Here is a 23,145-nt window from a genome sequence, read left to right as displayed (position 1 = left end):
GTGGGGCCGGGCACCGCCCTCGTTCTCTCTGTGCCTGGCAGAGGACCGGGCCCAACGGGCGGGCGGGAAGGGGGCGCGCCCCGGGTACTGGTTCTGCCTGCCAGGAGTGCCCTTGTCCTGGGCACGCTCGGGCGCCCCGCTTTCATTCTTGACGCCCGGGTGGGCGGCACGGCAGGTCCCCCACCCTGCACCCCCCACCCCACTGCTTGCCTTGTTTCCTCCCGGAGGGAAGTGAGGCTAGCCGGGTGCCCCGGGGTGCGGGGTGCCCTCTCCTATCTTCCCTCCAGACGGGGCAGGAAGACCCGAGAGCCATCCCCATCCCTACACCCCACCCACCACCCCGGCGCTGCCTGCCCAGCCTTGCCGCCCTGGGTGGGTGACCCAAGTCACATGGGGTCGGTCTGCTCCCATCTCCCTGCCTTCTTGGTCGTCTCCTGAGCAAGGGAGTTCTGGAACCGTCGCAATAAGGAAACTTTTGCCCGAGACTTTGGTCAAGGGCGAAGGTTGGTAGCCCCTGGTCCCTTTTGGGCAAGGATGTGAAACCTGAGGGTGACATGTTTACTGTTCTGGCATCTCGAAAGAGTAGACCCATACAGTTAGTCTAAAAAAGTTAGCATCCGTGGTTTTTCTCCCCAGTGTCACGGTCGGGCAGGATGTTTGCTTGTAATCACTATGCAACACGTTCCACTCTCGTTTTTTGCTTAATAACTGGGGGCGGGAGCAAGCGGCCGGGGTGGGGCGGGGGGTGCAGGGGGTACCACCACTTGCTATTATTTAAATTGTGCATCGAAAGAAAGAATCTTTGGCCAAAAAGTAATATGGAGCCTGTACAGGTAGTCAGTGAATTAGTGTCAGTTTGGGTCATAGACACTGTTGCTATTTGGAAATGTTTAAAAATTAAATTTTGTTCTTAAGTGAAAAATACACAAGAATTTTATTTCTGGGCTCTGAATTAGAGAAGATGGTTTTTCTTTTGTCATTTGAACGATAATTAGCACTTATCTTTCTTAGTATCAGATATTTTCTACTTTATGAAAAAAAGCATTTTGGCAAAATTGAGATACGGAGCCTGGTACTTCAGGTGCATCCAGATTCTCCTTATTTCGCCTGAGTAGCAATTATGTAGGAGTTTGCAACAGATTTCAGGTCTTTTCAAGGAGTGTTTTTTTAAATGTGATTTTGTTGTTCTTCTGGAACTATCTAAGCAACCCCTTTCAGGTCAGTTTTCTCTCCCAAGACTGAGTTAAGGAAAACTGTTGCGTTGGAGGAAGTTTTGGGGGGTAGTAGTGACAGCAGAAGAGCACTAAGTCAGGAGCTCACAGACCATGGGGAGCTCTGAGTCCTAGTACCGTTGTAGTTAAGCTGTGCAAAACAGTCGTATTTATCCTATCTTAATGTTTAGTACAAAACTAATTAAAGTCTCTTTCAAGGCCACAGACTCCGCCTTGCCAGCGGTTAATTGAAGGTACCTTTGTATCCTGATGCAGCTGAACATAAGGAATTATGTTAGTGAATTGAGTCGACATGTTAACTGATTATGAGCCAGATAAACACCTGGTTCTTAAATGTATCCTAAGTGTGACCTACTTTGAGCATTGATTATGAGATGAAGTCACTAGACACCTACTTTTTTGGGGCTGACATGATCAGAAAATTAACAGCAAAAGTTTTTCAGTTATCTAAATGACTTCTTGATAGTTATGTGACTGTTATGGACCAAAAGTAACAGTTTAGTAATAGAAATACTCTTTTGAACTAATCTCTATGAGTTGAAATGTTTTTATGTATTTTTCGCATTTGGTCCTCTACCCTTTTAGGGAAACCTAAGGCCATCTTGTGACTTACACTTATTTGAAACTTGGTATGAGACAGGTTTTTGAGTTTTGAATGTGTTCCTAGACGACTCCAATGTGTTGGATTAAATAAGCAGGGAGCGCAGGGACCAAATAGAACACAGCAATAATGTTTGGTTCTTGGTATTTCATAAATAAATGTCTTTTGGGGGGGTCTCAGAAAATGTTGGTTGCAGCCATTTTCTTCAGAGCCTGAACATCAGGCTCTGCAGCATAATTTCTTTTCACTAGTTTTGGTTCTCTTGTGAATACTTTCTACTCTGAAGTTATTTTATAAATTTTTACATAACTGAATAATTTAGTTTTTTAAGCTCTGAGAAGTTACAGGTGTCTGTTTTGATGTTGGTTTCCATTTTTGGAGCGGGTGGACCTGGAATAATTAAGAAGTTTAGGAAAATAATATTGGAATAGAATCTGTGAGACTAATGACTCCTGTCACTTTTTATTTTTTTTAACAAAGGTATGAGGGTGCTGGTAGATGCTCGAGAGAAGCTTCATATTCCTTGGGGAGATAACTCAAACCAGCTCAACGGAGACAAAATGATGTCATTTGACACCCGGTCCACCCTGGCGGCACAGGGAATGGTGGAAACTCGAGTTTTTTTACAATATCTTCCGGCTATAAGAGCGTTATGGGCAGACAGCGGCATACAGAATGCCTATGACCGGCGTCGAGAATTTCAGCTGGTAAGAGATTTCTTTTGAAATATTTTAGTTTAATGATATTTATTAATATCTGAGTCTAGCACACCCTTTTCACTGACTTCCACAATATAATATATCTGTGCAGAACTGTAGTCTTAGAAATTAAGATAGCTATGTAGATGAGCTTTTTACTAAAGAAGATAAAAATGAGGTAAACCCTATAGATTTGAAGCTATTACATTTAATTGGTCATTTTCCTTTTTGAAAGTAAGATCATAATGATTTTTGTAGGTACTTCTAATTTTGTACTTTTGAAAGGAATTTCCTCCCAATTACAGCAATAATATTTATTCTTTAAAAAATCGACCTTTTACTCTTGAACTAAGAGTTAATAACTGAACTAGATTCACATGTGCTGTTTAGTCTTTAGAGGTACTCATTTTATGATGCATATTAATGTAGAGAGAGATTAAAGTCCTTAATGTTTGTCATTGTGCTTTTTATATATTTGCATTCTGTTTTTGCTTTTTTTTTTTTTTTTAAGGCTTTTAAGCACATTTAACAAAATGTTCCTTCTTAAGCAACAACAAAAAAACCTTCGTTATTTTTTGGATCTCTGTTTTCACATGGGAAACACCTAGAATTTATTATATATATATTTTTTCTACTTCGTCTTAAACAAGAGTACCCATAAAACATTGTAGCTGTTACAAATCTTTGAAGGGAGGGTGGAAGAGAAAGGATTCAATCTAGGTTAAAAATCCAAAGATAATTGAAATAGATTTTTTTTAAAATCAAGTGCTTTGTAATTTAATTGTGAATGCTTGGATTGTATGCTAGGTTTTATTTGCCAAAGACTGGAAAGATCCCAGGAATGATAGCAATCTAGACTGTATGCAATTTGGAGGTAGTTTAGATCTAAAGTGTTTCACTGTAATATAGTCAAAATAAAGTGACAGTTAAAAATGAAACTGCTTAGAAAGTTGTTTGATGATGTCACTGGCATTAAAATGATCCACATTTTGGAGTGTGGCTACAAAATGAGGTACAGCCAGCAGTCTTTGCTATTACCGTTTGTACTCAACAGTCTTGGCTATTAAAAGTTCTAGAAAGGTGTTTGATAGCTTTTTCTAAAACTGATACCTGAATCTTTTCTTTCTCTGAATTATGGCTCTCCTGCACGTCATACAGCCTAGTACTTGATTATGTGCTGTTTTGTATAGTTTTCTTTGGTGTATGTATCTTATCAAGTAATTTGTCCCTTAATGAAAGGCAGAGACTTTCTCACGTTATTATTGTGATTGAGTAGCTGGCAGTAGTATGTGTTGAAAATTATTAATTTAACTTGATAAGTGACTGCCATCCAAACCTCAGACTTATGGTTAATTTTTGTCCTTTGGTCAGTATTTGTTATGTTATTCTTGGTAGTCTTGCATAAATTCCTCCACACAACCCTTGTCTCCCTTCACCCTCTCTCCTGTTTTTAAGTGCTGCTTATTCTCTTTTCTTCTTAGTTCGTTTTCTCAACAAACCACACTTTCCACTCTAAGTGTTCTCAGGATGATATCCTTCCAGGTCAGAGAAGAAACATTCATCTGTAACAGCATATAGTACATAAGGCTGAATGAATAAATGACTGTACTCTAAAGTTCTCTGTAGGAAAGTTCCATAAGTCCATTCAGTTGAGGGTGGACTTCACTGACACTTCTTCAGTTTGGACCTTCATGTCTAAGAGCCTCATGTCAAGACTGTCTTGTCATTGTGGAGAAAGCATTCCTAAATGTTTACTTACCATTAAGAACAAGTAGGGAAAACCACTCAGGATGAGGACTTTGCATGTTCTTGACTTGAGCCAGCTAATGCTGTGAGAGCAAAGAAGGCGTCACAGGCAGGGAGAGACAAGTTCCAGACATACTTTTTCTTGATACAAAGTAGGGACACAAGAAAAGAGGAACAGGGCAAGATCTAATTTTAAATTCTTGGAAAAAAAGCATTTTTTTCCTGTGTGTATCTGCAGCATTATTAATGACACCTGGCACGTATCGTAGGTGCTGAATTATTACATCGAATTAATGGCTCTCATACTTTTGGATGTGGTGTGGTACTTGGCGTGTAATGGTGGACTGAGAAGGCACTTGACTCATTTAAAATTTTTCTCAAAGTCATCTTCAGTTCCTTCACTTGTCTGTATACAGCAGATCCCCAAGTCCTGTCTTTTCTACTCCTGCAAAGTCTATTGCTTCCATTTTCTCCTTTCCATTATTCTGGTACCTGTTGCTTATAATCCCAGGTAATCTTGGTCAAATTAACATGAGTTTGCACAGAAAGCTTTGCTCATTTGCCATTGCCTGCAGAACATAGTTCAACCTCTTTATGTGAGTCAGGACTAGCTAGCTCACCTTCGTGTGATGCCAACAATATGTTTCATTTGACCACTGCATGTACCGTGTAACTCCTCAATTCCCACAGACCCTGATGTTCCATTTCCATGGCTGTCTTCACTGAATCCCTCCCGTCAGTGTGTGTCCAGGGTGTGTCCGTTCATTAGGTCCTACCACTCACTTAGAACAGTGGTAATCAGGTTTTAGTGAGGCAATGTAGCTCATGGACCCCTTGCATCAGATTCACTGGAATGCTTGTTAGATACAAAACAAAAAAACATTCTGAGACTTCACAAGAGGATCTGATTCAGGAATCTGAGATGGGACGCAGTGATCTGAATTTTTAGCCACAGCCATAGGTGTTTTGGATGAATTCGTTCCTTGGCCACAGTGAGGAACCGTGCCCTAGGGTCGAAGCTTTCCGCAGTCATCCTGGCTGGAATGCCTCTCTGCCTTTTCTTCCGTGTGCTCTCCACGGTTTGCTTGTTTTCTAACGCTCATCTACTTGCCTGTGTTCGAATTATTTGCAGTCGCGTTTGGGTCTCCCACTGAAGTAGAAGCTCCTTTGGTGTGTCTTTCTTGTTTTTTTTCTCTCACTAGCATGGGGCCTGACACTTATTTTATTTCCTCATTTTTTAAACATTCTGAATTATAAGTTTCTTCTAGAAAAAAAAATCCCACATTAAGTTCCTTCCAGGAAATATAGATTATTTCTCTATGCTAGTTTGTTAATTTTCCAGGAGGTGGGACATGCTTGTATTACAGAATCATAATTTTTTTTCATTTTCTTTAACAATGTATATTCTTGACTCTTTGATAGAAAAAGTAAACATCGGGGGAAATAGGAGTTAGATAAAATGAACCATTTTTGTTTTAACTAATGATTAAACTTAATGCAAATTGAATTAATTATTAAACTTATTAATGCAAATTGAAGGGCAAGAAAATGGAGAGAGTTTTTTTAAGCCTCTCTATGCCTTTTTTGTTTAAGATGAGCGACGGCCCTGTAATCAGTTTTTGGGACAAGGGATAGGGTAGTGATATCACAGCTTAGGTTTTTAGCAGGCCATTCGTTTGTTAGTAATAACTTCGGTGCAAACATGAAAGTTTTTTTCCCCAAGTTCTCAAAGGCAAACATTTCCTTTTCTGGTTAGTTTCATTATGGCTCAGCTAAATAGCTTACTGTGGAAAAAGAATCTAATATATTAAGGTGCCATTCTAGTTTTTATAAACTAGCACACTGAGGATAAAAATCCCAAGAAGTGGTCTCTTTTAGTAGTAGATTCAATGTTTGTAATGCTCTGCTTTGGCTGTACATTCACTATATATAGCCTCTCATTACACTAACGAGACACCCTCTCTTTAGAAAAACCTCTTATGTGACAATAGGGAATTTGGTTAAGTTAGATGACTAAAGAAATGGGGGTCCAGGGTTGGCTGGGAAACGGTACAACTGGAACTCTGTAGCAAAACTAACAAAATGACTAGGAATCACTGCCAATTATAGTTATTTGTACAGAAATGTAAGCAAAATTTTATAGAACTGGTTATATAGAGTGTTCCACTGGAAGGAACACTCTAGAGCTTCATAGTTTCTATAAACACTTTAACTTTGTCAGCATTAATACAACTTCCTGTAATGACCAGTCTTTCTTTGTAGTCCCTGAAACCAGAACTGTTTATCATGGTACCTTCAGTTAGACTTAATTTTTCTTAAGTAGTACAGTTTGTACTTGATAATTTTCTCTAAGCCTATGTAACTTATTCATTAAGACAGAGTTCCTTCAGTCTGTATAACAAAGTAACTATTTAATCTCATGCATTGGCTGCTAAAAAAGAGCTGAGTGTTAAGTAAAATAAGAACTTCAGGCCGTGGTAAAATGTTTATTTCTTTATTTGTACTGCAGCATGAGTTTGAAGTACTATAGAGTTAGAGGCATTGGTTTATTCTTTAAGCCTAATTTAGAGTTGCTTTAAAAAGTGAATCAATTACTGCTTTTAGTTGTGAACTATTATTATGTTTCTGTTGAAGGATTTGGTTCATTTTTTCTATGAATAAAATCAAAACAGGACTTTGACTTCAAGTTGCTAAACACCTGTTATCTAACTGATTCTAGGGCTAAGGTAAAATATTTCAGCTTATATAACATAAACATTATATATAACATTAAGAGATTGTAGAGGTTTTAAAATTCAGGTCTCTATAGATAGAATTTCCTGTTGGTGAATTTGATCAGATGTCAGAGTGGTTGCATTTATCCAGACCTCGGGAGCCCAGTGCTGTAGTACTGTTGACATCAAAAACAGGGAGGCTGTCTTGCCATGTGCATAATACAACTTCCTGAGATCACATGTACACATATACATGCATACACAAGTATATGCCTTGACGTGTTGTGTAATATCGATGCGTTCATGTTTATATCTTATTTTGGGGTGGGGGAGTAGAAGCTGGTATGTGTGGGCTCTAGGTGCTGAAGGGGGTTTGTAAAACACTGCTGGTTTCTGTATAACCTTTTATTGCTAAACAAAGCTAGTGGTACAGCAATTTATGTTGCTCTGAAAATGTTTGTTAAACAACTAAGGGATGAAGCAAGGAAATCATTTTGTTATGAAAACCAGGTATTAGTTTCAGAATTCTTTATTAGAGAGTGGACCTAACCCAGGAGAAAGATTCGCGAGCTTGCTTTTAACAAAAGCATAATGGTCAAAGGACTCCCTAGATTGTTATTCCCTTTGACCTTTCACAAATAGGGAGTAGCCCAACTAAGTTGAAGTATCTGGTCATTTTAGCTCCAAACCAGTGCCAATTTCTTCCTCCAGAAAATTAAAGTGCTGAAAATTATATCACTTTTTAATACCTTATGTTTTATTGTACTTTTCAAAGCTCTATCATATACATCATCACATCATCCTTTAAAAATGAAAGAGAAATAAAATATATGTTATTGTCTCCATTTCACAGGTTAAAAAATTCAAATGCAGGTAGGTTTCTTGATGCTTCAGAAAGCAGAGCTAGTAAATGATGGTAGGATAGACCCTGGAACCCAGACCAACTCCTGGTCCACAGCACTGGCCACTAAGCCATTTTGCAAGAACTAAAATATATCCATGGAGCATTTTTTTCCTTTCATTTCCAGCCTCTTTTGACCAACACTCATACACCCAAATATTACCACTCCCCTTATAAGATCTAGCACATTATTATTTTAAATGCATATAAGGTTGTATTCAGAATACATAGTATTGCATTGGTAGTCACATTCTGTTTATATTCTGAACTTTCATAATATCCTTGTGCCATTCCCTTTTTACTTTATTAACTTAGTTTGTAGTTACGATATAAATAATCTTAAAAGACATTTAATGGTAAACTTACTAACTTAGAGTGGTACAGTTAGTTCATCCTAACCACCATTCATCATGGTAAAGGCTGTTTGAGTCTTGACTTCCTTGAAAACCAAATGTACTACTAGAGATCCTCAACTGATGTTCCATCAATGAACGTGGTTTTTATTTATTTTTATTTTATTGTGGACATGGTTTTTAATGTACCCTGAAAAATAAAAGTTTAATGACAGCCAGTTACCTGAAAGGAAGCCACATATTGTTGTAGGAAAGTGTCATTTGGAAATGGGCACTGACCTGGCCTGCAGTTGCTCTCAGTTTGGAGAAGGGGATAGCAGAACACTTTTATTCTGTTACTTCCGTTTAGCTGCTTTGCAGTGTTTCTCGTGTGATTGTCACAGGTTTCCTACTACTTAGGAGCATTCCAGAGTGCAGTTTGTTGAAAATTTTTGTTCCAGTTAGAAACTACCTACTTTTTTAAGTGTGTATTTCTGGAAATTAACAGTGATTTTTATTTCCTTGTTTGAAAGAACTTCATTTTTTTCTAGCTACATGATACAATTCACTTTTGTGTATACGGTGAACTTTTTTTTTTTTTTTTGCAGGATGCCTTTTTTTTCAAGAGAATTTGTTTCATCCATATTAGCAGAGCATTATTAGAATGAGCTGATATGGATCAAGGAAATAGTTTTGTTTTGAGAACTGACTTCAGTGGCCTTTGCTAAAGTTACCAGTCTGCTACAGTGATAGCAGTTATTTTATCTTAATCTTTCAAATTTAATATCTGTTCTGGCAAATCAAATAAAAAAAATTTTCAGTGTAGTTGGTGCACTTTTCATCCCCAACTACTCTATGATAGATGCAAATACTTGAGTAGAATTACTCTTTGTTGATTTATTTTGATTTTTGGTCTCCGTCACAAGAGCCGTGTTTTGCTACGTGAAACTTGGTGTCTTCCAGGCAAATTAGAAAATAACCACATTCAAATTTGTTGATTGACTTTACATATTGTAAAACATTTACAAATGATTTTAATATGATGACCTTAAATTTTGATATGGTTTTCTACTATGCAGTGGGATAAAGTAGAACTAAATGGGCAGCCAGAATTCGTGTCCTAGCTGTGCCACTCACTGGGTGAACTTGAGCAAATCCCTCAGTGTCTCTGAATTTCTGTTTCTCAACTATAAAGTAAGGACGATTGGGGGACCTAGTATTGTATGGATTACATGAGATAACACATGCGGAGTTTTTGGCACAGTACTTGACACACATTAATCATATTATTAATTAACATTATTTAGCCATATGTGCATAAACCATAAGTAGCTTTTTTAAAAATAAGGTACTGTAAGCTTTGATTTGATTAACTCTAAACTTGATTACCAGTATAAAAAAATTCTGAATTCTAAATAACAGAATATGATTTACATTCTCATTAGACCTTATGTTGTCTCTAATAAAGCATAAATAAGAGAGATTTGAGATTTTCATACTACGTTGGTTCTTGTTACCTTCTCATGTTACTTTGCTTGATTTTCAATTTGAGGTATAGGTGAAATTAGACAAATCCTTATCTTCCTGCTGGAGGTGTGGTGAGATGCCTTTGGCATGTGTGCAGGTGCTCTGCCACTCCCACTGAATGTACTGCTTTTCTTCTCTCCCTCCTCCCCTTTCGTGACCCTCCACCCGCACACAGGTATATTCTTTCCTTTTCTGCCATTTCCTGTCCCGTGATGGGCAGAGGCTTTGCTAGTACTTGGGTTAAAGAGGGTATTTTGGTTTCTTTTTCCAAAGTAAAAAATTTTTTTATATTTATAAAATGCAGAATGCTTTTTTAAGATGCCATGTTACTTTTTAAGATATTTTATAACTTTTGACCATTTTGGTAAAAGAAACAACAAAAAACTAAAAACAGTCTAATAGAATTCCTATTTTTTTCTCATGGAGCAAATTAACAAATTTCAAATTTACTCTCCTAAAGAAAAAACATTTTATTGATTTTGGCATTTAAAAACAATGTTAGCCAACAAACAAAACTTTTCTAAATCCCCCGCCCCACCCCCACCCCCAAAAAATAGTATAACAGCTTCTTTGGGTTCTTTGAACTGGAGCAGCTATGTTTAGCCTGTTAATAGGACATTTCTCTTTTAACTCTTCTAGAAAGATTAAAGAAAAAGGTGGAATAATGAATAATTGGGGCAAAAGACTTTCACTTTCCTCTTCAATATTCTGGTTATTTTCCTATTCCCTGGGTAATCTTTTTTAAAATTGTTTTTCTGTTAAATAGGACAAACTGCCTCAATAGAAGTTGTATAGAGAATTTGTCATCTTAAGCATCATGCATTTTTCATTTAGGCTTCATGATGTGAAGTGTGGTTGTATCCATTTACTGATAATTTAAAGGAAAGAAAAATTCCTGGGAGCTATTAGCAATGAGCAACTGCACTAGGTTTTCCAAGTTGCTAGAGAGACTCTCAACTCTGCTACAGGAGGCCCAGTAAGTGAGAAGATATACGTGATTATACTTTAGACAAATTGATTTTCAAATGTAAGACGGTCTCTAAATTCATTTTTATTGATTTCTAAAAACTAATAAGTAATCGAATGCTGTATATTCACAAAGCTGCAAATACCGTTTATTCTAATTGAATAGTAAAAAAAAAAAGAGTAACGTGATTTAGCCTATTGAGTTAAAATATTGCAGTACAAACGATTTGCTATTTTTAACTGTTATAACTTGTCACATTTACAAATTTACAATAGAACTGTCTTTATTAGCTACAGCTTCAAAAATAATAGGGATTAAGTGAAGAGCAGATGTCAAAGGCAATGAGAGCAAGAAGGCCTTGGTTAGCAAATCTCAGGGGGTCTGTTATTCTTTAACAGGTCAGATAATGGTTAACTGGCAGCTTTCTGCAGCCATTCAGTAACATGGTATTGAGTACCTATTAATGAGCCAGGCACTTTTTCTCGGGCTGGGTATATGCTGGTGAACCAAATGAAAGTAATCTCTGTTCCCATCTATCTAAGATGCTAGTCGGAGGAATTTATGTTAAATAGGCAAACACATAATCCCACATGTGATAAATGCTCTGAAGGAAAAGAAAAGGAAGCAATGACAGAACAAGAGGATGGTCTGAGGCAGTGGACATTTAAGACCTTGTGGGTAAGAAAGTCTCAGCCAGGCAAGGAGAGGGAAGAGTTCGATACGAAGGGGAACCATGTGTGCAGGGCCTAAGGTGGGGAAAGCTTGCCGGAGTATGGGGATTGGCGAGAAGTGAGGAGAGAAGACAGTAAATATTTGTCGAGAATCTTTGCACTGTTCTGGCTGCTGAGCAGTTCCAGAGTTAGGTGGTAGCCATAGAGATATAGAGAAGACTGGATTCAAGTGTTAGAGTATGCTATCGAGAAAATCACTGGGATTCTAATAGATTAGATATGAGAGGAGGGAGAGAGGCATATGTTAAAAGTGACTCGGGTTTCTGGTTTTAACAATCAGGTGGATGATGGTGCTTTTTAATGTAATGAATAGACTGCAAGAAAAGAATTTGAGGGGGAAGATTAAGGCTTTAACATGGGCATATTAGATTGAGATCTGTGTGAGACATACATGTGGACTCAAGTAGAAGGTTGAATACACAAGTCTGAAATCCAGATTGGAGCTTTGGGCTAGAGGTAGAGATTTAGGAGTCGTTTGTATTCAGGTGATATTTAAAGTCTCTAGAATGCGTGTAATTATTCAGGGAAAGGATATAAAATGAGATTAGGGCTCAAAATAGAGTTTTGAGGAACCATCAACCTTTTGAGAATGTTCAGAGGAGGAGATGCCAGCAGAAATGGCCAGAAAGGTAGGAGAAATTCAGGAACATTTAATGCTGTGGAAGCTAAGAAAGCGTTTCAATGAAGAAAAACATGGCTAACAGTGCCACATGCCCCTGAGAGGTTTTGTAAAGACTAACATGTCCATTATTTTGGCAAGAGAGAGATTATTGCTGACTGTGGCATGTGACATGGTGAAGGGAGAAGCCAGGCTGGAGGGCTGGGAAAGGGAAGAAAGGTGAGGAAGTAGAGAAGTTCTGCTTGAAATTCAGCTGACTATCCTCATTTCCTTTCTGCAGTACTTTCAACCACCTGGCTTAGTAAATGGATTTTTTAAAGCTCAGGAGGACATTGTGCTTTTATTAAGCAGTTTCTTTGAATCTCACTCTCAGAAGAAGAGTTAATATCATTAATCTGTTAGGCCAGGCAAACACAGACTTTTTCACTTTGTACTTGATTGTTTTACTTACGACCATTTCTTATTTAGTGAGGGCAATAACTTGATCAGTTATACACATGGCACTCATTCATTTCTTTGTTCTTTCCGCAAATATGTATTGAATACCTGTCCCATGTTGTATCTGGGCTGAGTAGGCCCTGGGGACCGAAGAACTGCCTGTGTGGCTATCTTAATGGAGGCTCTCGATCTAGTGGGAACAGATAGTCAACCCAACAGTGGTTGCAAATGATCATGATAAATGCTGCATTTGTTGCTTTTCTGCCAAGAACGTGCAGAATCATTAAGTGTTTACTAACCTAGAAAAGACGCAAGAGAGCGTATAGTCCAGTTTACTTCATTTTGCACATAAAACACAGGTCCATAGAAGTTAAGATTACAGCTTGTTTTGGTGAGAGCCATGATTCAAACTCAAGGCTGCAGGACTCCGTAGTCCATGTCTGATATTCACTATCAACCATGCTTTCCTGCATTCCTTAGTAACACAATTAACCAAACAGTGACTTGGAAACAGGAACTGATATGACTATAAATTTTGAGCTACTCACCTTCATCAGTATTTAGAAACATTCCCAGGTTGCATTGCTTTGCTGTCTTGATATGATGGCTTAGTGGATGGGGAAAGGAAGATAATGCTGGTTGTGGAGCTTCTGTGCTCATGAGAGAGGTTGGGATGATGGATTGAACTCTTAAACTGGAAATAAAGTGATCTAGGTTTTCTTCTCACCTGCTGTGTAATCTTAGGCATGGAATTGCTTTATTAATGTTGATAGTGTTAATTAATATTGATTATTGTGTAATGTTTGAGTTGTGGGGATTTCAGGATTTGTTGTCACATTATAGAGCAGGACTTTTCACTTGGTGTTCATCACAAGACTTCTGGGTATTGTGAAGTGCTCTTATAGGCCCCTGTATTTAGATAGCTGGGGAATTGAAACTGTATTTGGGAAGTAGGACCTGGTGTTGGAAAACAGCATTTTTTTTCTTCTTAACAATTGGGTTTTTTGTGTGTGTGTTGTTTTTTTGTGTTTTTTGTTTTGAGGGGGGAGAATCAAATATTTATTACTGAAAGTTTCTAGTTCTGGTAAAGCTAAATGTTTCTTTATATGCTATTGATATTGTATATGATTGACCCTTTTCAGAAAAGTATTTTATCTTTGAGGAATTTGTCAAAACTCTTAAGCTTTTTAGTGTTAATGTGAAAACTGAAAAGCAGGAAAGTTGGTTTTTGAGGGAATTACTGACTCCAGAATGCAAATTAGTTTTGTTTTTAAAGTTTAAATTTTAAAACATATATCCATTGAAGAAAATCATTCAGTTAGCCACTGTTACCCAGAGACATCTTTGCTGACCTTTTGGTGTCTTTTCCTTCCGGTATTTGAATACAAGATTGGGTGCCGGGGTAAACTCTTCTGTACTCTCTGTACAGTTTTATATCCTGTTCATTTAGTGTTACAACATTAGCATTTCCTGGAGGAGGTGATTTTCTCAGAGAACTGGTAAGGCATTCTTCTAGAAATGGATGTGAAAATTTGACTTAAATGGAAAATTCTTTCCTGTATTTTTTTTAATGAACAGAAAGTGGTGATACTAAATGGTAACATAGAATAAATATGGAATAAATCTTGCCATGTTGCTATCTATACTTTCGAGTATTATGTTATCATGTGAAAGCTAGCCCATCTCTGCAGTAAACTCCTTCCTCACATTTAAAATTTGTTTCATTTTTAAGAGAAGACTTAAATGCTGGCCTCCACTCTGAAACCTGTATTATTTTAAAGAAGGGGCTATAATTCTTATAAAGCCTTTTGAGAATAATTGATACTTTGTTAAGATAACAAAATTGAGTAGCTTGTAATTAGATAACATATACATAAAATACATATGTATCAAATGCTTATTAGACATATAACTAAGTTTTTTCTCTTCTCTCTAGGATGAAACAATAAAATAAGGCTCTTTTTTGTGACTTCTGTAGAAGGAGAATTACTAAACTACATTGCACATTTTTATTATGTATGAGTTGGAATTTGCTGGGACTATAGGAATACTCTTAGAGAAACTAAGATTATTGGCCTTAAATTATTTTAGTGATAAGTCTAATTGAAAAAAATTGACATAGAAAGGAATTTATTAATTTGTGAGCAATGGCAAGGAAAGGGCAGTTTACAAAACAAAGTGATAATTCCAAAAATCTCTTATTTATAATTTTTCTCACTAGTTTGTTTTTATAGCTTATATGCAAGAAATAATTGAAATTAATTGTCTACATTCAACAGGTATGGTATTCAACTTAGGCTATTATAAACTCTTAGATTAATCTGAAAAAGTATTTAATTTGAAAAACTGTTTTCAAATATTGCAGTGGTTTATATTGTAACTGATTTTAGCTCTTTTGGAAGTTTTAAGTGATGCACTAGCTAATGCTCGCAAGAAATTTGAAACTCTTCATTCAGTTGTAGTCTACATAATTTTGACCTAAATGCAAAGCAAAAGAAAATAAGTTTATATTTCTTTGAGTTTAAGTAAATACAGTCTTGCTCGTGGCGCACCAAACAAAAAGGTACTTCATGCTTTAATGACAAAGATGACAATATCACCCTTATTAAAAACATGTGCTATGCGTCACATCAATACTTTATGTTTTTTTCCAGAGAAAAATGAATACAGAAAGTCGTTAAACAAAAAAGTAGGTCATCTCAGTGATAAGGAACAGTCAAATAGGCCCCTCGTGAAGACTAGACGAAATGAGAATGTTGGAAAGGCAGTAAAAGAAAGAAGTGAAACTGCTCCATGGCAGGCTCTGAGGACCGGGAGGAGAGCTCGATGCCTGCCCTGTGTGTGGAGCTAGCCTCTTTACTGTATTTCACTTTGAAATTAAAATTAAGAGGGTGAACGATATGGAACCCATTACAAAGGTGGTATATTTGAAATAGAATGATTTCAAGATCTTTTCAGAGTCATTTTCAAAGCTATGAACAAACTCTTTAAATATGATTAGGTCTGGTTTTAAGTTTACCGTCTTTAAGAAATTAAGTATAGTATTATAATCTTAGATTTCAAATAGTGTAAGCAGCAATATCATGTTATTTTTCATATTTTCATGCAAATATGTGAAGAGACAATAAAGGACAAATAAGGTAGGAAATTGTTTTTTAATAATGTGAAATACTACCTTCTCTCTTTGCTAGCTATTCCTTACATTGAAATGAAGTCTTGATTCATTAACCAACTTTAACCCTAAACGTTTTCATCTTGTACCTTTTTTATATTTGGTATTTGATTCTTGCTGTAAAACTTACATAAATAAATGCTAGATGGAAAAGCTTATATTACACAAAGTCTGTTAATAGAATATTGGCCTGACGGCTCCTTACTTAGATGTGGCTTCACCAAGATATTTGCAGGGCTTAAATTACTAGTGTATACAGATGTGAATTATTGATTTAAAACTGTCATTCACTTTTAAAGGCAGATTAATGTTTGCTATTGAATAGATTTCTCTGACATATGCTTAATGAAGCCTGCTTAATAAATATTCAGAAAACATTTTGACCAGGCTTCGTTTGGGGACACTAAGACTGATGAGCATTAAAGACATATTACAGGTATACAAAAACCTTATTATGGCAAAAGATGCAGTACAATAGGGCAGTCTGACTCACAGGTGTAATTAATGTAAGGAGTAAACAGATTTTTAGATTTCTTTCCTATCTTGATTTTTCCTCTTTGAAATAGTACACATTTGCAAATACAAGGAATTAATATTCATGGAAAGTATGTAAGCCACTTTAAACCATTGGACTTAGCCATTTGAGAACACAGACCTATTTTGTAGTTTACTAGTACTTCTTTAGGAAATGTTTTGCTTTTTATAGCTCTGGACTAGTGGTTGGTTCTCTATATAAGGGAGAAACTGGATATTAACTGAGTTACGCTGTCATTTTCAGAATCACATGTACACTTAGATTTCAAAAGAAAGTTTCTTATAGTTTATTTATCTCGATAATACAGATATTCTCTGAATTTTATTTTTATTTATTTTTAACCTGGAATACTACAAGCCCTAGATTTTCTCTGAATTTTAATGTCTTGTACTAGCATACTTACTTTTAAACAAAAATTGTGGTGCTAGTCTCATAACAAAAAGGACCTTAACACATAAAAATGGGATACTTTTAAACTGATTTATTTTTTTTTATTGACTTATTTTTTCACAGTTAACTTTCTGCCATTTACAGCCTACTTAATTGGCCAGCAATTAAATTCTAGACATTTTACAAGATTAAACAATGGTAGTTCATTTTAGTAGCAAACTAAAATCTGATACATTACTTATAGTATGCATTCCATTGAATGTTATTTGATGTTTTCATTCCACGGTGTAATTTTTACCTGTTTACCAGGTAAAAAGATAGAGTGCTTCTTATTAAACACTTTGAATTGCTCTATTTACCAATCATGCACAGTTTGTGTTGTAGAAGCAAATTAATTTTAAGTTTAATTGAGGTTTTAAGTTCCTCACAGTCATATGCTAAAATATAAGTAGCAGTTCTAATAGTTTTTCTCAGTTGTGCTTTTATAGTAGCTTAACAGTGTTAAAACTGGAGTACCAGGTTCATTAATTTTTAACCACAAAAGTCTCAGAGAGTTAGCTTTGAAAGCTGTGGACTATGGTGGACATTTGAAAATAAGCTCTAAGGATGTGGAGAGGAACTATAGCTAGAACTATAGTAAAGATGTATGAATTACCAAATCGGTTTTTAAAAAGAGAAAGGGAAAGCTCTGTTTATAGACAATTTATGTTTCATAATTTAAATATGTCAAATGAAGTCCTCATGTGTATTTGTAAGCTCTAATTGAATGTAAGTGTTGCTTGAAACTTACTTCTGTAATAAGATAAAGCAAGTAAGTTTCTAATCTACTTAATATTCCTGGCATTTTTACAAGGCTTTAAAAAAAAACAACCACTGTTTTGGTAGAATCAGTACCAAAAGATCAAATTAATATAAAATCCAATTTTTAGTAAGATGAATGTCCAGCTCTGAACCGATTCTAGGGATGGCTATGTCAGAATTACTTCTCTTGGAGCTTAAGGTTTTGATTTGGTGGATTTATGGTAGGCCTAGGAATCTGGTTTAACAAGCACATTAAGCAGGTCTGCACTGTTAGGATTAAGAACTGTTGATCTAGAATTGGAGTTAAAACTGTTTCTCTGAATGGTCACATAGTATGACATTTTAGACTTCATGTGCCAAGAGACAAAATTAAAGACGTGTAGGTATTTATATAAGAAGATACAACACAAATGTTCACAATTTTATTGATGAAATTCAAAATATAATAATGAAATTGTATCCAGTGCTTTGTAATATAAGGTTACTATTGAGAAGAATGGGATTCTTTGGGAGAAGGATAACATTTTGCTTAATTGGGTTCAAAGTTTTAGTGTTCTGTCAAAATCAGTTGCAAACGTTCATCCATTAATGCTGATCAGTAATGAAATTTTACACTAATCCTTGAAAATGTCTTTTGATATAGATAGATACTGCCAAGTGAGTGAATGATTCTAATTAAGCATAGTCATTGCTTGGAAGACATTTATAGAGTTATGATAGATTCTTCTTGATGTTTGCCTCTTGGCATGTATGTCATTTATGTTGCAAATTAACCATTTCCCATTGAAGGTTAGGTGGAAGCTCCCCAGTGCACTGTTAAATGGATTTTGAAATATGGAAATTTCCTGTGCATTTGCATTGGTGTCTGAAAGATGCTGCAGGAACTGTAATCTGATTTTGGAAATACATATCTGCTACAAATTTGTGTGAGAAGGGAGGCCTTGCTTCTTGTTAACTTGACAGCTAATAAAGCGTATACACCAGTTTGACATTGCTCATGATTCAAATAATGCTAGTTGTTGAAATTACTTTACCACAGTACAAGTTTTGCTTTAATGTTGGGTCGAATACGTGAAGTAATATAATTAAGTCTTCCCTAAAGTTTATTTCCAAAGGCACTCAGTGGTCTACATTAGTATTTGAAGGTAGTTCTTGTTTGGAAAGAAAAAAAAATATATCATTCATTAATTCAAAAAACCTCAGTAAAAATTTACCTCCACTAAGCCATCAAACTGTGTAATAGGGCACATCAGCATATTCAACCTCTGTATCTGACATTTATGGAACCGATGATGGTCAAGTTCATGAGAGCGAATTAAATTTATTATTGACACTACTGGATCAGTAACATGCTAAATTCATGTTTCCCACAGAGTATTTGCTGGTGAATAATACAGTGCATAACCATTTGTGAAACCTTTGTAAATTCACCCCTTCTCTGCTCCATGCATAGTTTTGCCACCATTAGTTTTAACACACCCTAGCATGTTACAGTGTATGTTGTACTGATTTAGTGTTTTCTCAGCTTCTTTGAAATTAGCCTCATCTGTAGTCCTTCTGCACAAACTGTTAATGCAGGCCAGTTCTTTAGTCACTTCGAACTTGGCGTCGATTCCAAGTAAACAACTGAGCAACAAATGGTAGTCTTTGCTTGACTGACGAATATGAACTACTCGGAAGCTTACTTTGGTTGCACTTTCATTTTTTTCATGTTTTACTTGTGTGAAGAAATTCTGCTTTGAGTAACTATTTCATTTTAAATTTTGTAAGTTTTCTGACCATTGCTTTCCTGTGAGTTGAGATTATTTTGAAGAGTGCTTAGTCTGGTAATGTAGACGTGCATTTTTTTTTTTATTATTTAGCATAGCTACAATGTCAGTGCTTAATGAACAATGTTATCTAATTTGATATCAAAATTATCCACATTCCGTTGTACCTAAAAAGCATGACATTTAGAGTCCTCTTTTTTGCTTTTCGTTTCAATGAATGTGCACTAGCAGTAAAAAAGTCACGGTATGGCAATGCTGGTGACACTTGACACATTTTCAAGTTACAACTGAGTCAGTGCAGTTTGTAGTGCAGAGCGGAGAGAGCCTCTGCTGTGGCTGCTGTGGCAGGGAAGAGCCATAGGCAGCACACCAACGGGCATGGCTGTGCTCCCTTACAGTTCCGTTCGTGGACAGACATTCGCATTTCCTATCATTTTCAGAAGTCACAGAATACTCATTTGATTTTCTTTCTTTCTTCCTTTCTTTCTTTTTTTTTTGGTCCATCCATTTAGAAACGGACCATACAAAACGGGCAGTGGGCTCGGTTTGGCCTGCGGGTCATGGTCAGAGGACCCTAGCTTTAGACTAGATAGACATGGAAGGAACACTCCAGTGGCTCTCAACCAGGCTTTCCTTCTGCCACGGTGGTAATTCACTACCATTTGCACTGGCATATGCTTTTTCTGTGGTACTGTGAGAAGACCATTTCAAAGCTCCTATTACATATTGCCAAACTTCTTTTTAGAATACGTGTGCCTTTTTAAAAAACAATGTATTTTTTTTTTTTGTATCTCTACAGACTTTAGAAGTTTAGATCAGACTTTGAAGTTACAAATCTCTGCTTTGTACCTATATTGTATAAGTAGAGTTGCCCCCTTTCTACTAACGTAAAGCTGCCAGTATTTCAGTATATTCTAAAAAAGCAGATAATTTTTTCTTGTGTATTCTTTGGCTGTCCAGCTTAAATTCCACATCCTTTTAAAAGTAGTACATTCTAAATCTAGTCCTTAATATGTTTTAGCGCTGCAGAAGAGAGCGTTGAATAAAACTGTCACCAGTTCAGTAACCAGGCACATAAATCTTTACACATTTGTTTAATAAATGATATTTTTTCTTTTTTTTTTTTCTCAGCTTTTCTGTTACTTTAAACTCAGAGTCTCTGACGTGTTTTGTCTTTGCAAGCAAAGAAAGCATGTTTGTATTACATGATTCTTGTGAATGGGGGCAACACTGAGTCCATTTCTAGTTTAGATGCACCTTTGTGTAGTTGATACAAAATATATAGTTTATAGAACTAATAAAATCTTTAAATTCTAAGGGACATGAGCTAATTAATATCATCTGTCATTCTATTCTTGAGTTAACATAAGCTCACCATTGTTAATTGGCATTGTCAATAGCAAAGCCTATCTGGTGACTACAACCCAAGTCCACTGGCTGCTATGCTATTGTTTAGGTGGAACTTACATATCCACAGGGTAAAGAAATGCTGGAAGACTTTCAGAGTGCCATGCTACTTTATACTTTACAGGCTTACTACAATAACCTTGAAAGTCATCTCAAAATTTTGAACAAAGAAAAACTAAGAGATGACATAAAACATCTTAAATTTAAAAAGTAGTAATGGCTTTTCTTGGGAATTTTATTAAAAATTCTCTTCAGTAACATAAAACACTGGGAAAAGTTAAAATGGAGCGAGTCTCAAGTTATAACCAACAAAAAGTGTGTCTTAAACACATAATATTTCTTGCCCAATATGTGAAATTATTTTCTTCCGTATTAGCCAAGAAACTAAGCAACACAACAAAAGTGAATTTAAGGTTAATAGACACATATGAGTCACAGCAAAAGTGAATTTAAGATTAATAGACACAAAGATCTAAGGAAAGAAGAACTTTAAATCAATTGTATAATCTGAAATTGTTGCCTAAGGCAGAACTTAGTGATCATCCATTGAATCACAGAACTTCCTCATTTTACTGCTGATTAAATTGAGGCCTAGAGAAGTTTAGACTAGAATTCACATCTTTCCCTTCATATTAATATTAGACAGCTAGAAGACTTTTGATCATTTCTGAAACTGTTAGAAAAAAATATTTGAGATAAATTTTTCCCTAGTTATGCATACTTTATTCACCAAACACTTGGAGAGGAAGGAGAAGAGGCTACCAGGTGCCAACGCACTGAACTAGGTATAAAGTTTGCATAAGGGCACTAAAGCACAAACAAGGTGACAAACGACCAGACTTTTGGGCTTACTGAGAACAGAGATGTCATTCATTTTCCACGTCCCTCATGGTGAAATCGCAAATAACACTCATTTTATATTTTTTAATTTGGAACTTTTTTGAGATTATAAAAAGATAAGTTTTCCCTTTTTTTCCCCCAAACTCTAAATCTGCTGTAAGAAATTTCCCCTAAATTACCTAATTCAGAAGAACATTCATCCTTTTATAGCATATTTATGTTCTCACATGCATGTGTGCATTTGCATGCACTTGTGCGTATGTGTTTAAAATCATTTGTTTCAAAGTAGTGTAATTTGGGGCAGCCTGATCTCTCAGCAGTATGAGGCTTTAGTTCAGAATCACTTGCATTAAAACATTGCGGAGCCTCCTCTTTTGTCTCCCACCCTGTTTTCTTACTAAAAGAATCAGTAGCATCTATGATATAAAATGATGAACGAACTTTTTCATTTATATTCCTTGAATAGATAGATACTGGCTGAGTGGTAAAGGAGAAGACAAAATATAGTTGGTTGGCAGTGGGCACCTTATTTAGGACTTCAAATATTAGAGATAATCCACACGTTGAAATGAGTCAAAGTAAGTTATAATATTTTAATGTTAACACAGTCTGTAGTGCACAAAGGACTTTGTAAATAATACTGACGAAACTTCCTTCAGTAGAAGTTGAAATTTAATAACAGGAACATATGCATATTTCTATAATTATTACCATTTGATTTTGGTAATTACCATTTGGTGTGATTAGGAATTCCCAATAAACAAACACATGTAGTAATTTGAACCCAAAAGATCTAAGATGCCCTCTTAGGGAAGAAAATTAAATCAGGAAGCTTCAATGAAAAGAACTTTTAAGATTTTTTTTATGTTTGTGTACCAAGAGAAGAACAAATAGGGATGATTTTTCTTTTTTCAGTTCTCTTTCTCTTTTTTTTTTTTTTTGAAAATAGAATATAGTCACACAGAGCCACAGAATTGCCTTTCTGTCTTTTAAATATCTAAAACCAAAGCGTACAGAATACATTCTCATCATAAATCCTTGAGTTCATATTTGTTACGGAATTTAGAACTTTTTGGATTTCAGAAAGGAAATATAGTGCATGTATTGTTTGTTATGTAATATCCAATTTTTTGCAGCAAAACATTTGAATAGTTTCACTAAGTAGAAGAAATAAGCACTATAAAGAACCTCACATCAATTCAGGTCAGGCTTTGCTGCCAAATGAGTGTTAGGGCCAAGCCCACAAAAAATCTTGTGGGTACATGGTTGTCGAGGACCCTCACTTTGGAGTCTAATTTGGCATTTACTGGTATAAATATTTCACATGTAGCAGATATATCAAAATAATTTTTATCTGATGACTTATAATGTTATTGTTACTGTACCAAAATATTAGATCATTCTCCTACAAAGTGGGAAAATGAACTTTGAAATCTTGCTATCATAGGTACAACTGAGTAAAATATCTTTTTGTTTGTATCATTTTATGTTGAATAAATTCCATAGAATGGGCAAGAGCTCATTAAAAGTTTTATGAATTATACAATTCATAATTTTCTAAAAAGTTTGAATTTTCAAGGTCACTAGAATGAGTATACCAGTTTCCCTATACTCTCGAAACAGTAGGTCGGGAATAAACATTTATTTTCCAAAAGGGGGAGTGGAGCTTGCTGCTTTAGGTAATATGTTCATCTTAAGGTTACTTTAACTTTCATTTATTTGACA

The 23,145-nt window shown here is 35.8% G+C and overlaps 1 protein-coding gene across 1 annotated transcript in view; it reads left to right on the top strand.

The window, feature by feature from the left end:
- Window positions 1-23,145, top strand: part of GNA13 (G protein subunit alpha 13) — a 35,516-nt gene that overhangs the window by 388 nt on the left and 11,983 nt on the right. Inside the window, exon 2 of the mRNA XM_006912281.2 lies at window positions 2,314-2,540. Within this exon, the coding sequence (XP_006912343.1) occupies window positions 2,314-2,540 (227 nt within the window). The remainder of the gene's footprint in view (window positions 1-2,313; window positions 2,541-23,145) is intronic.

The sequence above is a fragment of the Pteropus alecto genome, unplaced genomic scaffold, assembly GCF_000325575.1.
Source record: "Pteropus alecto unplaced genomic scaffold, ASM32557v1 scaffold134, whole genome shotgun sequence".
NCBI lineage: Eukaryota > Metazoa > Chordata > Mammalia > Chiroptera > Pteropodidae > Pteropus > Pteropus alecto.
Note: the sequence above shows the minus strand (reverse complement) of the source record. Positions and strands in the feature narration are given on the sequence as shown.